At 34.1% G+C, this 16,444-nt stretch overlaps 1 protein-coding gene across 4 annotated transcripts in view; it reads left to right on the plus strand.

Annotated features, from left to right (window-relative positions):
* Window positions 1-16,444, plus strand: part of sv (paired box protein shaven) — a 115,092-nt gene that overhangs the window by 33,444 nt on the left and 65,204 nt on the right. For 3 of the 4 annotated variants that reach the window (XM_073089778.1, XM_073089780.1, XM_073089777.1), the window contains exons 2-3: window positions 6,289-6,778; window positions 7,687-7,743. In XM_073089778.1, coding sequence (XP_072945879.1) covers window positions 6,622-6,778; window positions 7,687-7,743 — 214 coding nt within the window. In that variant the 5' untranslated portion in view covers window positions 6,289-6,621. The remainder of the gene's footprint in view (window positions 1-6,288; window positions 6,779-7,686; window positions 7,744-16,444) is intronic. The other variant, XM_073089779.1, reaches the window with a different exon arrangement.

Below are 16,444 nucleotides of genomic sequence, written 5' to 3' on the forward strand. Positions count from 1 at the left end.
TACAAAATAACTCATTTTTATGTTTTTCATTCAACCGTTACACCAACGGTAATTGGGGGACAGGTTAGACCAGAAATTCTTGAAACTGCATTGAAATCGACTGTAACAGTTATCTGTACAAATAAAATGAAAATAAACTATTTTCATTCATTTATTCACTTGCAAAATCTATGTAGTCATATTATTATTTCAAATCTGTGCACTGTCTGCTTTTTGTTCCACTACGAAATGTGGTAAAGTCTTACTGTCTACGAAAAATACAATTGGATTGTCTATCTGTGTCTTCATAAAAAAGACTAACTGTTTGTAGTTGGTAGGTTTGGGAACTGCGTTGATACTTGTGGGACTTTCAGGCGAAGATAGATAAACTTACAAAAAAAGTTATTTCGGTTATCGCTAACCTTAGTACAGTATGCACAAAGCCCCCCTCCTCCCCTCAGATCGGGTTGAGGCCTGTGTCCCGCAGAGGAACATAAAAATGATTATATTTAGTAAATAATCATCATCATCATCAATCTTTACTATCCCTGCTGGGAACGAATCTCATCATGAAAATGACTAGGCCATAGTCCACTGCGCTATCCCAATGATAATTGGTAGACTTTAGATATCTTTGAGAATTGGTTATAAATTTCTCCTATATACATGTTCCATTCACCGTTAAAACAAGTGTATATTAATTTATAATACGCGAATAACAGAAAAATCTAAAGATTTGTGCCTGGGATTTGACCCTGGGACCCCTCGATTGAGAGCCCGTGATTCAACCACTACTATCACTGCTGAATCAATAAATACACACCATTTAATTAAAATATATTTTCACATATACGTTATGTAGATATCACACTTAGTGACGTGCATATTTACATATTCCTTGATATAAAAAGTTATAATTAACCCAATGGCACGTTAGGACAAGTTTCAAACGAGTATTTTATATATATCTAACTAGATTGTGGTGACCAGGTTTTTGGTAATTTAAGTAGGTTTTATGACGTCATTGTTGTTAATTTTTTCTTTAGTAAAATAATGTTATAGCAATATTCTAACAGTGCATGCTAGAAGAAAAGAAATACTGATTTAGTTATAACTTAACTAATTTAGATTTACTTAGGAACTTTATTTTTGAGCAAAGAACATCGAAATTGGTCTAGTATTTTTTAAGAATTAGAAACTACAAAAGAGCCTTCAACCTATACTATTACGAGATAAGAGGACACTACTTTTCACTGACATATTCTTACGTTCTACATTAATATTACCACAAATTCCTTAATTTGTATGTATTTAACGAATTTGTGGTGACAACACCAAAAAAGGCCAAATTGAGGCACTAAAAACCAAACTAGTAATTATTATAAAAACGAAAACTTCACTTTTTTAGATAATTAACTAAGAAAGGAAAAAATCTCATATTGTTCTCGTAAAATCCGTCCGTGTAGTGTTAAGGAATGCTACATAAATATATACACACACATATAAAAACAAAAACACAAACACAAACACAAACACTAAAAAAACATTACCTTCCGCAGTCCCGAAAATGTTTCAATTTCTTAATTAATTCTATAGTCACCCTACTCGCAATTAATTATGCATTAACATTGGTCTGTCTTCATTTATCTTGGAGTTCAATGTCACCTTTTTTGCGCGAATCCTTTTAGTGGCCATATTGGATTCCACTGATTATATCTCGAATTTTGGCTAAGTACTCTTTATTTAAACAAATTTGGGAGTGGCTTTAAAATTAGTTTTAGGTTTATTAAATTGCTTTTAGAAATGATTTTTGCTCTATATTAAGGACTAGCTGACCCGGCAAACTTTGTACCGCCTCAAAATCTATTTATCAAATATATTTCATATAAAATATAGCCTATGTTACTCGTGGATAATGTAGCTTTCGAATGGTGAAAGAATTTTTAAAATTGGTTCAGTAGTTTTTGAGCCTATTAATTACAATCAAACAAACAAAGTTTTCTTCTTTATAATATTAGTATAGATTGTAAGTAATAACCTAATTTTATAATTTGGTCTTATGTGCTTGGGGTCCGATGTTCGATTCCCAATCATGCAAATTTTTATTGCATTGTGAATTTCGAAGTTATGTGCGTAACATATTTTGCATCAATCCGCGATTAACATTCGAGAAGTCCTTTTGATACTAAGCAGTTACCTATTGGCAGCCATGGACATTTATAATCAACCTCAGATAAGATTGCATTCAACCTACCCCATATACGTTGTTAACTGTGGGGACTATGCTGGAACGCCTCGGAAAAGTATGTCTCCCTTACCATACCCTTCAAAGCGGAACACAGCAGCGCTTAACACTGCTGTTATGATGTAGAAATAGGTGTGGCGGTGGTGCCGCCGGAGTCGATCCACGACGGGTTCTACATAAAATTGGTTAATAATTATAATTATGCTATTTCTTTAATTTAATAAACAATAGATCTTCATGTACAATGACATTCTTTCTACTCTTTAATAAAACTACAGCATTTTAAAACTGGGATTAAAAAATAGGGCACATTTCAGAGAATATTTTGTGCAAAATTTTCATACATTAGAAGTCAAACCGCACGCAGATATAAATCAGGTGTTTCCGTTTTGCAAATAAAATGTGTGAGTATTTATTTAAACGGAGCGGTCCCAGGTTCGTGGCGCGGGCGGCTATTGTTTCCCGTCTTGTGCCACGGATATACGAAAACGGATTTAGTGGTGAATAATAAAAATATATTATTATTTTTTAATTCGTTTTATAGTGATCCTACTGTTGTCCCTCTGCTGGGTTTGAGTAGACATAAAAGAGTAGGGATTAGTCCTATCATGTTGGTTAAGTACAGATTGACTGACTTCAGCACCTTTGAGGTCCTTTAAAACCTTTTAGATATATTCCTAAGTTTATGTGTGATGTTTTCTTAAGTTGTGGTATAATAAACTAAAATATACAGTTTTTCCGAACTATATATTTTATTTTATTATTATTTTTCATTATAAAGACTACGTCATAATACTAACATATCCAGAAAGTAAATTAATTTTATTATTATTAAAATACTATCACGTAATAGTCAATTTTCTGTATTAAATTTCTTTGTCCATTAATCGTCGAAATTCTTTTCAAATTCAAATAAGAACTAAGTCGGAAATTGATCATTAATTAAAAATAAACTGAGACATTCTTCATAAATATATCCGTTTAAGTATATTTTTTTATAAATCACGTTTTAAAACAATACATATCCACTCTAAAACCTTCGTAGCTCATATGAAAGCGGACTATTATTTCGTACTGGCTAGAGAGCGCTTTTGTTTCATATTCAAATGCTGTCACAGTATTTGTACTTACATTTAAAATTTACTAGTATTTTTGCTGTCCAGGAAGTTTGTTCGCTGGGATATTTGCTTTAAGAATAGTGGTTTATGGGATGCGTTAGTTAAAAGTTAAACAAGGATTTTAATAGCCAAAAATATAACAGACTAAACGAATACTGTTTTTACCTTAATGGAAATCTTTCAATATAACAAGGACTTTGATAGCCAAAAATATAAAGTGTTTAAAAGGAATACTGCTTTTTACCTTTAAAGCAAATCTTAGATACTTTGAATATAAGGCCCTCTGTGGTTTAACTTGGGAAGCAACACCGCCACATCTATTTCTGCTCAATAACAGCAGTGTTAAGTGCTGCTGTGTTCTGGTTTGAAGGGTGTGTTCACGAAGACCTTTCCGAGGCGTTCCACAGGGGTCGCAATGCATCTACGACCGATCTTATGTAGGAATCTAATCTTATCTGGGATTTATTGCGAATGTCCACGGCCGGCAGAAGCCACTAACCATCAGGTGGACTACTCGTACATGCTTGTTTACAACTTCAATAAAATTTAAAAAATGTCAGACTCATCAAAAAATCCTTTTTCAAAATGAAATTGTCTCGTAAGACGAATTTACGTTACTTATTTGGAAGGAAAGTATTAATAAAATGGAGCGTAGACAACGCAAATTAAAAACGTATTAGGTATTATAATATATTGAATAACAAAGCCAGCTAAATAATTTAGGCAGAAACTCAGTATGACGCACAGTACAAAGTTAAGTCCATCCCGCACAAAAAGGTTACGATGCACGAACAAGGCTGTGAGAATTCGACAATACAATGCCGTCTGGAACACACGGCAGCGCGGTCCGGAGACGCGTCTTACGATATTGTGACATTGAGATGGGATACAAAATTATGACGGTGCCCGATTTTATTTTCATTTTCAATTATTTGATCATTTACCTAATATATGCTTTATAAAATGTTAAAAATTATCGTATTATTTGCATAATTATTGATCGCAGATCTTGTAAAATATAAATATTTATGAGGTTTCAGTTTAATTTAGGTATGATTTTTTTATTAAATTTAGCATCATATTTAAAGTTAACTAGGTATATTTAAATTAAAAATATAATTGTATAGTATAACCTATTCTAGACAGTTATCTGCCACTCTATAACAATAAGAATTCATTTACTTAATCATCAACACTTTAAACTTCTTGATATATTGAACTACGTTTTTGTGTTGGTACAAGTCTTACATACTTATAATAATAAATTGAAAATTAAAAATAACTTTTATGCTTATATTTTGTACACTCTTGACCTACACTAAGAATCCCTTAGTCTAGATACCAGTAACATATACGAGTATATTAAAACGAGAAATGTGCCCACTCGTTCATATTCCTACGTTCCACACGACACCCTTTGCATGTCATACTAACATTACAACGGCTTACAAAACAAAACAATAGCTTTTACATAAAAATAAAAAGAGGTCAATGTAACTTCCTTAAAGACAATTAAATTAAATTATACATACAAACGACAATTGTATAATAACTTTAAATTTAATTAACATGATATCGTCACACGTATCCCGACATATTGTTACCGTGTGCGACGTATTCTCACGGGCCATTCACACGTATATCGTATACAATTTTATCGTATGCTCACCTCTATATACTATTTAATTATATACTTTATAAAAAATGTTTGATGAAGGAATCGTTTCGTATGTAGGTATTCGTATAAATTAATTGTAATGTCTTAATAAATTTTAAAATTTCATTCTTACAAAGTTATAATACGTATCATTTTGTAATCGTAAATCTTCTTTAACTAAAACTTTTTGAAGGTGGTAGAACCTTTTATGGTTCGACTCCGGCAGCACCACCGCCACACCTATTTCTGCCTAATAACAGCAGTGTTAGGCGCTGCTGTGTTCCGTTTTCAATACTTTTCCGAGGTGTTCCAGCTTAGTCCTCAGGGGTAGCGGTGCATCTGTGGCTGACCTCAGGTAGGAATATCTAATTCTATCTGGGGTTGATTACAGATGTCCATGGGCGGCAGTAACCACTTACCATCAGGTGGACTGCATGTTTGTCTGCTACTTCTATATTATAAAAGAAAAACTAAAAGACGAATAAGAAAGACAAAGAACCTTAATAAAGCTCGATAATAAACAGGTGTATCTTATTTTCAAGCTTTTCTTATTTTGAGTAACGGGTGGAGTCTCAGTCAGAACGGACAAACGGACATGCAGACAGCAGAAGCTTAGTAGAGTTCCATTTTTACAGTTGAGCTACCTAACCTCTAAAAACTAAGAACATCATTCATGAACACTATCCTATAATTTCTTTACACTTATACTTTTCTATTTGTATGACGACAGCTGTTCCTCAAAATACATAAACGTAATTTCAATAAAAACGCCCTAACGATGTAATCACGTGGGAAAGACGAGTTGTCTTCACACCCACACACACTAAAGTAACAAGGTGATTATTTATAAAAAATAAAAGTTGTCCTTACGTGGTTTTTATTTGAAAAAAGTGTAAATAGTGTCTGTGTTACTACTACTAGAATGGTCTATCTTGGAGTAAAAGTTTCATGTGAATCGACTTAGTAATTTAAAAGACTAAGCTTAAATATTAAGGCAAAAAATTAATGCAGGCATCGTACATATTAAAAAGGCTTTATTTTAAAGGCTGTATTTAAATACGAGTATCTATATGGAATATGGAATACAATCAGAATCATAAAGGTTTATTACTGGCTTCAAATATAGAGCAATGGAAGATTTGTTTAACAATTAAAAAAGTGAATAAAATTATCGATTTCAAATAACAAAACAAAAACTTTATTTCATTAACAATTTTACAAATGTATGTTGTAATTTACCAAAAATAAAATGCTGATTACTTTTATGACCTGCTTTTGTTTTGTTTCAGATCAAAATGGTGAACCTGAGATTGAAAATCCGAAAGAGAACGGTGAAATAGTGAAACAAGTGCCTTAACTAATTATGTGACAATCAACAAATATTATATAGGACATTAATAGTTCCGTACATCAAAAATACTCCACAAATTCTCTTAGGATTTAGTTTCAAAAGTGCCAACAACAGTGCAAAACCACAGAGTTAAAAAAATAGAACTGAACTAGCAACGAACAGTAACCATTACGTGCCTTAACTGTGACAGAGTTATAAATAGTTTAGACAGGACATTACTAATTAAATAAATAAAATATTGAGTTTGACAAGTGATGGTATAGATTTTACAATGGATCTACCACCCATGGTCGTGCATGGTTATGAGCCCCATCCGCCGTTGTTGGAGGTTGAGGTTTTGGACCCTCACAGTCCTCAGCAGAAGGTCCTCATCCATGCGCCAACGTTGCAAAGCCAGGAGCTGATCAGCAATGACCATCGGAATGGAGGTAATCTTATTTCGTTTTTTTTACGACAAAAAATAAGTTATGAGTGCCATATATTTATACCGATTATACGAATTTGGCTTATAATTCCACATTCGTTCGATATGTTTTTCGTTTTATCTCATTTTTTTTTTTTAAATAATCAATTATAATAAGACACGTGAGCTTCTTGAAGAAAAGCCTCTACTCGTATCACTGTATTTGAAGAAGAGCTCTTTATACGTCTCTATTTTACCTTGTTCCTCTAATTTTATTTTTGCTTTTATGAAATTGCTTGTTATGTGAAAATAACGCATATCACAAATTTTAAAAAAAGTATCCGACTTTATTATTAAGCCCGCTCGACATTCTCGCGAGAACACGAGAAACAAGAATGTGGAGCAAATACAAATACAAAATACAAATACAAAGTCTTTATTTGTAGAATAAGGTGTATACATTGGTGTTACAGTCAAGAATTTTCGCTCATTCTGCCATAAATGGCGTACAAATATAATTTTAAGTCGCATTTTATAAGTTCAAATTATTAAATTTTAGATACTAATTTGCAATATTATTAAAACGTTAATAAAATAAAATGTCAATAACAATAAAATGTCACATAAAGATAAAAATGAATAATGAATAATGTCAGTGGTATGACAATAGAAAATGTCAAAGAAGCATCCGTGGACAATAGTAGATTATTATTGTATTTATAATTCAATGTTAAGACCAAAACATTTCAGACCACTCAGCAAATCATAAATAATCATATGTAACTATTCGTCACTGTAGTTGAGAAACTATACGAAAAGGGGTTTTCTCGCCTTCTCGCAAGATTCTCGCGAGAATGTGGAGCGGGATTTATAATTTGACAACTAAATTTTACGAATATTTGTATTGAGAGCAGATGTATTTATCTGATGTAGAGTACGACTTTTCAGATGAGCAGTACCACGCGCACAGCAGCAACCAGAGTGGGGATGGTGAGTGTTTTGTACTAAAATATACACCAATACTATTAAGAATTTACAGGATATCAAAATTTGTATAGTACAACATCATACATTGTATAATACAATATTTTTTTCTTTCTTTCTTTCAATACAACACCAAACTAGCAAAGGAGGCCAGTCTAGGAAACCGGCAACGGTGACTAATAAATAAATAATAATAATAAACGCTTTCTACACTCACAGCCCCACACTAGGATTCCCTGTGTCGTGGGTGCCATAGATACACACATAGACAAATACACAAACACCCAGACCCAGAAACAGAAATCTAAATTCATCATTTAGACATCTGTCTGGCCGGGGATCGAACCCGGGACCCTTTGCGCGTCAGACCGGTATGGTGGCCGCTCCGCCACGAGGGTCGTCCTAATAATGAAACTAAAACTATAATAGTCTTCTTGTCTCCGCTGAGCTTTACTCACCAACAAAAGTCAGTGAAGCAGGAAAGAACAGTGAAGAAGAAACTCTAGGGCCACCAGCAAAGCAATTAGTTTTATTGAAAATAATTTACAAACCAACATTACTGTTCATTACTTCATGAATAACATTTATATGTTGACATTTTTGAGATTGTCTATTCTTTCTTATCTCTATGGTTATATTGCATTATCTGCAATAAGTACGCTGTACATTTTTTATTATTGAAAGGGCATTCCCTTTCAATCTTGTCGTTTTTAACTCGATACTATAAAATATAAGCCGAAAATATTAACACAAATTTACTTTGAAAATATTTATAACACTTTTAATTTTAATTACTATTCCTTTAATTTTAATTGATAATGAGGTTAATAGGCTGATGATGATGATGATGTACCAAATAATCTTTTAATGAATGCACTCTTTGATAAAACATCAGTCAAATGGATATTTTTGAATTTCCTTAATGAGCTGATGATAAACAAAAAGCCTTCTTATAACTGCACTTTCTGATAACACATTAGTGAAATGGATCCTTTACACAGATATTGCCAATAACTTTAGCCTTTTCAATTGATTTCAATAATTTTATCTTACTCGAAACAGCCTTCAAAAACACCATCTGGCAACACATCAGTCAAACGGATCTTATACAAAGATAATATTGCAAATAACTTTAGCCTTGTCAATTGAATTGCCTCAATAAGTTTACTTTACACAAAATAGCCATCTAGCAACACACTACATCTTTACACATCAATCGATTACATCTCATGTAAAAATTAAATTATTTGGCCCTTTCAAGTGAAAAGGGCCAATTCAATAGCCCTTAAACGTAACATTGTTAACAGAATTAGGCCTGTTCAGCTTCACTACACAGTTACCGAAATGATTACATAATCGTCACGGACAGTGTGATTAGCGAATTAAATAATTTCAGATTATTAACTTTCACTTGATACTGCAATATTTTATTTTTTCTGTAGGTACTTATTTTAAGTGTGAAATTGAAAATACATCAAACCATTAAATTGGTGATCTGTTTAATAATTATAAGAGATGTTATAGATGGTTGAACCTATTTAAAGGTGGTAGAACCCTTTGGAATTCGACTCCGGTGGCACCACTGTCACATCTATTTGTGCCTTATAACAGCAGTGTTAAGCTGTGTTCTGCACCCTTACCATGAGTTTTTACATTTCGACAAATATGACTGTTTTGGTATTTGTTTATGTATTTGCCCATACTATTTCCAATCAGCGCCCCTAGCGGATTATATCAGAAATTAGAAATTGTATGGGCCAATACGTAGATGGATGGACATCCACGTATTGGCCCTGGAATGGACATCTATACCCAACTCCATATAGAACAGATTCAACCTGAAGCTTCACAGATGCGCTGCGACTCCTGAAGACTAAAACCGCCTCGTGTCTAAGTTAGCCGATATCCACTACCATCCACTATTCAAACAAAATGCAGAACTTTTTTTTATAATATAGGAGTAGCAGACGAGCATGCAGTCCACCTGATGGTAAGTGGCTACTGCCGCCCATGGACATCTGTCTAATCAATCCCAGACAGGATTAGATATTCCTACCTAAGGTCGGCCACAGATGCGCCACTACCCCTGAGGACGAAGCTGGAACGCCTCGGAAAAGTCTGTCTCGCTTACCACACCCTTCAAATCGGAACACAGCAGTGCCAACACTGCTGTTATTACGTAGAAATAGGTGTGGCGGTGGTGCCACCGGAGTCGAACCACAAAGGGTTCTACGACCTCAAGAACTGCTTCACACCTAAAATGGGTGTGGTGGTTATACCTTTCTGTTCAAACCAAACTGGTTCTTTACTTTGGAGAGATACTTTGAAATACATATTGAGACATAGCTACGTGTCTTAATGCATCATTCATAAAAGAATTTCGAATAAGTACTCTAAGATTGATAATAATTGATTAGAAAAAAATATTCATTCATTAAAATCCAATACAGTAGCCGATCAAAAAGTGGTGATAGATTAACCATAAGACCTCAAAACCTTAATAAAAAATGGAGTTTTGTTGTTTATAGATGAATCAGTTATCTGTGATACACGTATAAGTGAGGAAGGGTATGGTGCGAGTGCTAGCGATGGGGTAGCGGAGCGGAGAGCGGGTGGTTTATTTAATATTTAATAGTTATTTCCGATTCATTCTGCTATTAGTATTGATATTTTAGGTGTGTTTCAATAGATACAATGATGTGTGAAGATTTCTTTATATAATTTATTAAACGTTTGTTTTATTAACAGTCTGCCTTGGATTTTATTGCCGGTAAGTCTTTTGATTTTTATTAATAATTGTAAATAATCTACTGTATAAAAACTCACTACAGAAATTTAAAACTATTCAAATTTAGTAGACTAAGTAGTAAACGAAGAAATAACTATGATGAGATCCTATAACGACTCTATATTGTAGCTGTATTGAACTATCAAATATTATCTTTAACAAGGACAAAATGACACAAATTTTGTGTTCTAAATGAAGTACATAAACATACATATTTACCACAAAACGTTTAGCCATTTATTCAACTCAAAATTAGAACTTGCCACTCTTCATTTAAATTGGGTAATGGTTTATGCTACGAGTATTTTATAACACCCACCTGATCACAGTACCGTTGCCATGAGTTTTTACGTTTTGACAAATATGACTGTTTTGGTATTTGTTTACGTATTTGCCCATACAATTTCCAATCAGCGCCCCTAGCGGATTGTATCAGAACTATAGTGTCAGTAACGTAACATTAAATGTCTAAATTGACAAAATGGCTCTTTATGTTTTGTCTCTCTTTTTTGCGAACTATTGTTATGTTTACGCAGTGTACTGAAGCAAACGGAACAGAATAATGGATTGAGTAAACGTAACGTAAAATTGTGGGATGTTTTGAAAACTCATGATGAGGGTACAGTACATCACTTGTTGCTCATAAAGAAAATAGTCCATAATTTTAGAAAAATATTAGGTTTCATAAATTGCGCTATTTTCATAGCCTATCGAAATTTTGTCTACCAAAGAGCCACTTTTGTAAAATTGAAATTACTTATGCAAAAATTATCTTTGGTTACCAAAACATTCGATAGATTGACTAATAATCCCTAAATCTCTACCACTGTAACCCTACTCGCTTCGTAAGAACTGGAGCCGCGCGCCGCCGCCGGCCCAACTAATTTCACACCGATTTAGTCAAGTGTACTCGCACAAAAAACAGCCCATTCACTCGCCCGGCTACTCGCTCAGAACGTGGCTGAGTTTTTGAATGAATTTATATTTAGATCGAAGCATGTGAGAGAGAGTTCCGAGCAACTTTTTTGGTTTGTAGAAAGTGATCGGTCCCGATATTCGGTTGTTTTAACGTTTGTTAATATTGTATTTTTCGTAAATTTTTCGTTTTGATGATTAAATTGGTTTGAGAATCTCATTATGTTTTATAACATTTTAAGATACATTTTCGAATTTTAAGGAAAATCGAAAAATTTACATTTTACTTTTTTCTAAAAAATGTTCGCTACATTTTTAAACATTTAGAAGATTCTAAAATTAAATTTTTCATGTTACTTAGATGATAAATAACATTAATGAAAACGTCTACTCAGTAAGTAAATTATCCTTAACACGTATCACTGATTAAGACTTTGACGTAAATCTTTATAATGATCTTAACGTCAAGCAGAAGAAACATCAGGCGAGGATAAAGCGCAAACTTAAAGTCAAACAAGAAACACAGGCGACGAAATGTCGCTCCACAACACTTCTATGTAACTTCGCATTGTCTTTTATATGAGAACAGGATTGTTGCACTCACACGCTACTTAGATCATCATAGCATGACATTATTTACAGGTATGCCGCGAATGACTTAGATCATGATAACATGACATTATTCACAGGGATAACGCTTAAAAGTTTAATATATACCTACCTATCTACCGCGCGACTCTCTCGTGTCCGTTGTCTCTTCTATTTGATCCACATTAAATATAAGAATCCTCACGAAGTTTTACTTATGATGAGGAGAAATTACGTAGATCATCACACTGGTCAAAATTTTATTAGATACACCTTATTTTCATATTTTCTATAACCCTCGCTACATGGAATTCTAGTATAGTTTCTGAACGTAGAAAGTGTAATTACGATTGAAGTACAAATTCAAAAGAAAATAAAATGGATTTTGATGGAACATAAGTTAAGACCATATATTATCGGTATACAAATGTTTAGTAATACGTAGAACAAATTTTTGGAACCTTTTTTAATCTTTTATCTAGTCACTTTTCATCTATCCATCAGTCTTTAAAAGTGGCTTTTAATTAAATTTTTGTTTTTATCCTAAATTTAGATCTAGCCACTACCTGTAAGGTATGTATACTTTATTTTATTCACTAATTTCAGATTCTATTTCAAATTTAGATCTAGCCACTAATCTCTCTGTAAGGTATGTACCTTAGTACCTTTTCGAAAGGGCCAAACAGTTCGTTGGCAAGCCCTTCACAGCATCTGATCACGTAACGTTTTTTGCGTCCTCAGCTGAGGGTTTCGCTTTCGATGCGCGTGACCAAGCGACCGACAGTACATACGTTTTTATGTTTCCTTGTATAAAAAGTTATGGTTTAGTGGTGTGGATTTGCGCACGCGTTTGATTTGAGTCTCAGGTTTGAATCAGGTTTGCGTGAAATTTCCTAGCTCGACCTAATGTAGTTTTCTAATAGCCTCTTTTATAATTTAGTAAGTTAGTCTGTTGCTAAATACTGGTTCCAATTGGTAACTGCTACCCATAGACATCTGTAATCAAACCCAGATAAGATTTGATTCCTACCTGAGATCGGCCACTGATGCGTTGCCGCCCTTAAATACTATGTTGGAACGTCTGGGATGAATAGATATGTCTTTCACGTGCCACACCCTTCAAATCAGAACACAGCATCGCTTAACACTGCTGTTATTAGGCAAAAATAAGTGTGGCGAAAGTGCCTCTGGAGTTGAACCACAAAAGGGTTTACTTCCTGTCAATACCTGAATTATTGACTTATTTTAATAACATAACACTTGAATTCTTGCAAATAAATTATTTTATTTAAAAACCCATTTACGGCAAAAATGTAGACAACTTCACATTTAAATAATATTAAGTTACAATTATAATGTTACAAGCAAATTATTTATCATCATCATCATCATCAACCCATTACTGTCCCACTGCTGGGCATGGGTCTCCTCTCAGGCCATAGTCCACCGCGCTGGCCAGGTGCGTATTGGTAGACTTAAATTACCTTTGAATTTTTTTTATAAACCTCTTAGGTATGCAGGTTTCCACACGATGTTTTCCTTCACCATTTAGCAAGTGATAATTAATTTCTAATACGCACATAATTTCGAAAAATCAGAGGTGCGTGCCTGGGATTTGAACCTCGGAACCCGCGATCGAGAGGCCGAGTTTCTTAACCACTAGGCTATCACTGCTTTTTTTAAATTAAATTATTTATAAACACACCAAAGTATTTATAGGGTATATTTATAGGGACTTACTTCCTTACTAGTCCCACCACCTAACAATCACAGATGTATTACAACTAAAAAGCAGAGAAAATAAACCGTGTGTAATCGAACCCGGTGAGTTCCCAAGGAAGTGGCTGTGGTTAGCCAGCTCGATTACGGAGCCAGCGCGCCGAGTATTGTAGTAATGCGACAAAAGACAGGTATCTCTTAGTTTTCATGGTATTAACTGTTATTACTATCAAAGCCAACCAGTACTCTTAATATGAGTTTTTGCGTTTTTACAAAAATGACTGTTTTTGTATTTGTTTACGTACTTCCCATACACTTCTAATCAATTCTGATACAGGCCGCTAGGGACGCTGATTGGAAATGTATGGACAAATACGTAAACAAATACAAGAACAGTCAATTTTGTAAAAACGTAAGATTTCATACTAAGGGTACAGGTATCCCTTCGTTTTCGGTGTAAAATTACTGTCACTACTATCATAGCCCTATCAGACTCCATTCATGTCACTTTCATAACCAAAACAATATATATTAAAAAGTCATCCGACATATATAACCCAAATAAGGCATACGATATACAATTTATCGATATAACTTTTGAGGATTAACTTAAAGCCAAGCCTTATAACATAATAATGGAAAATCCAGGCAATTCTTGATATTTGGGAGACTGCATACTACTTATAGGTTTAAGTTCCATTATTAGATATCTTTTCCTTACAAGAACCTTTAAAGTGTGATAACTCTAAACCTGTAGTAAGTAAATCAAATCAAATCATTTTTTTTTATTCGAAATAGGTTCTTTACAAAGCACTTTTTGAATGTCAATACAACTACCACCACGTCACAAGGTGTTTCGTTATGGAGAAGAAGCGGCGAAAGAAACTCCATAACACAGATCTTTTTTAGTATTTTTGTTAATTATACAAAAAGCGTACAAACAAAAAAAAATAGTCTAAAATTTTAAAATTACAATTCTAATTCCATTCATTACAATTAAGAAGTAAAATTCTTCGACTGAACAGCGGGTCGCGGGTTCGGTGCCGGGGCGGAACTAATCGCGATGACTGGCGACGTACCGACTGGTTTGGTGAGAAGCTCCCGATGTGGAATTCTGTGGTCATTTTGTCACGTACAAGTCAATAATGTACTTGGGTGTTAGTATATTACGAATTATAGGCTAGTGGGTTGAAAGTTGGGCTTCTAATGTGGTCCGAGGTTCAAATCCCTCAATCCCCGAATATGGGTGTATGTACTAAGGTACTTATATTAATTAGGAAGGCGGTGATAGCCTAGTGGTTAAGAAACTTGGCCTCTCGATTGAGGGGTCCGAGGTTCAAATCGCAGGCGCGCACCTCTAATTAATCATCACTTGCTTAAACGGTGAAGGAAAACATCGTGAAGAGACCTGCATACATGAGAGATTTATAAAAAAAATCTCAAAGCTATGTGAAGTCTACCAATACGCACTTGGTCAGCGCAGTGGACTATGGCCTAATCCTTCTCATTCTGAGAGGAAACCCGTGCCCAGCAGTGGAACAGTAATAAGTTGATAATGAAATGAAAAATACTGATATTAGTACAAGTCAGACACTAGTGGTTTTAGTTCTGATACAGTCCGCTAGGGGGAAATGTATGGGTAAATACGTAAACAAATAAAAACAGTCATTTTTGTAAAAAGTAAAAACTAAAAATATTAAGGGTACTGGACATACACAATGAATAATCTTGGAAAATTTTTACGAATACTTGTTCATCAATATCACTGTCACTATCATTTCTTTATTATTACAAATATAAATTCTATTCCAAAAAACTAATAACAACAACAAAAACGAGTAACAAAAGCTTATTAAGTACACGTGGTTTGAGAGTAAACCTAACTTAAAGAAATACCGAAAAAGTAGAGTAAGCCAAATTACAATAACCAATTTATAACGTGTAGTATAGAGTTTAAAATCTAAAAAAACTATAAAAAAAAGACGCTTTTCTACACTCATAGTCCCACACTAGGATTCCCTATATCGTGGGTGCTATGGACACATACAAAGACGAATACACAAACACCCAGACCCAGAACAGACATCTAAATTCAATATTCAGATTTCTGCCTGGCCAGGGATCGAACCCAAAACCCTCTGCGCGTCAGACCAGTATGGTGACCACTCCGCCACGCGGGTCGTCGTATTATAACCAATTAATATCATGTAGAGTTCTAAAGTACTCTTTTTCGAAACCGCTATTTGCAATATGGCTGCTGCCATCTATACAGAGCTTAAAGCTATCTACTACTACCTATCTACCACGAATCATCACCTCAATCGTCACTAGATGGCGTTAGTAAACCAAACAAACAATTTTATAAAAGTACACATTTCATTTGACATACAAATTACATTTTCATTGTTCCTAAAACTCTACATTCATTTCAAAAGCTCTACATTATAGCTTTTGTCTTATTAACTATTTACAAACACCATAAGGTCAAACAAAGTAAAGAAAGAGACAGCTATATTCAGTCCGTTCCACTCCATTACACCGCCTTGGTTCAAATTTTGACAGCTTACACACCAATCAGATCACATGGCTTGCGCATTCTAAATCACGTCACTTGGTCAAAACGGCTTATATGGCACCTAAGTTTTCCATATAAGTCAACTTTACTAACAAGTAATAAGGTTGGATTTTAAGTAGAGT

This window comes from Epargyreus clarus, unplaced genomic scaffold, assembly GCF_041222505.1.
Source record: "Epargyreus clarus isolate Ecla_fem2 unplaced genomic scaffold, WU_Ecla_fem_2.2 ptg000031l, whole genome shotgun sequence".
Taxonomy (NCBI): domain Eukaryota; kingdom Metazoa; phylum Arthropoda; class Insecta; order Lepidoptera; family Hesperiidae; genus Epargyreus; species Epargyreus clarus.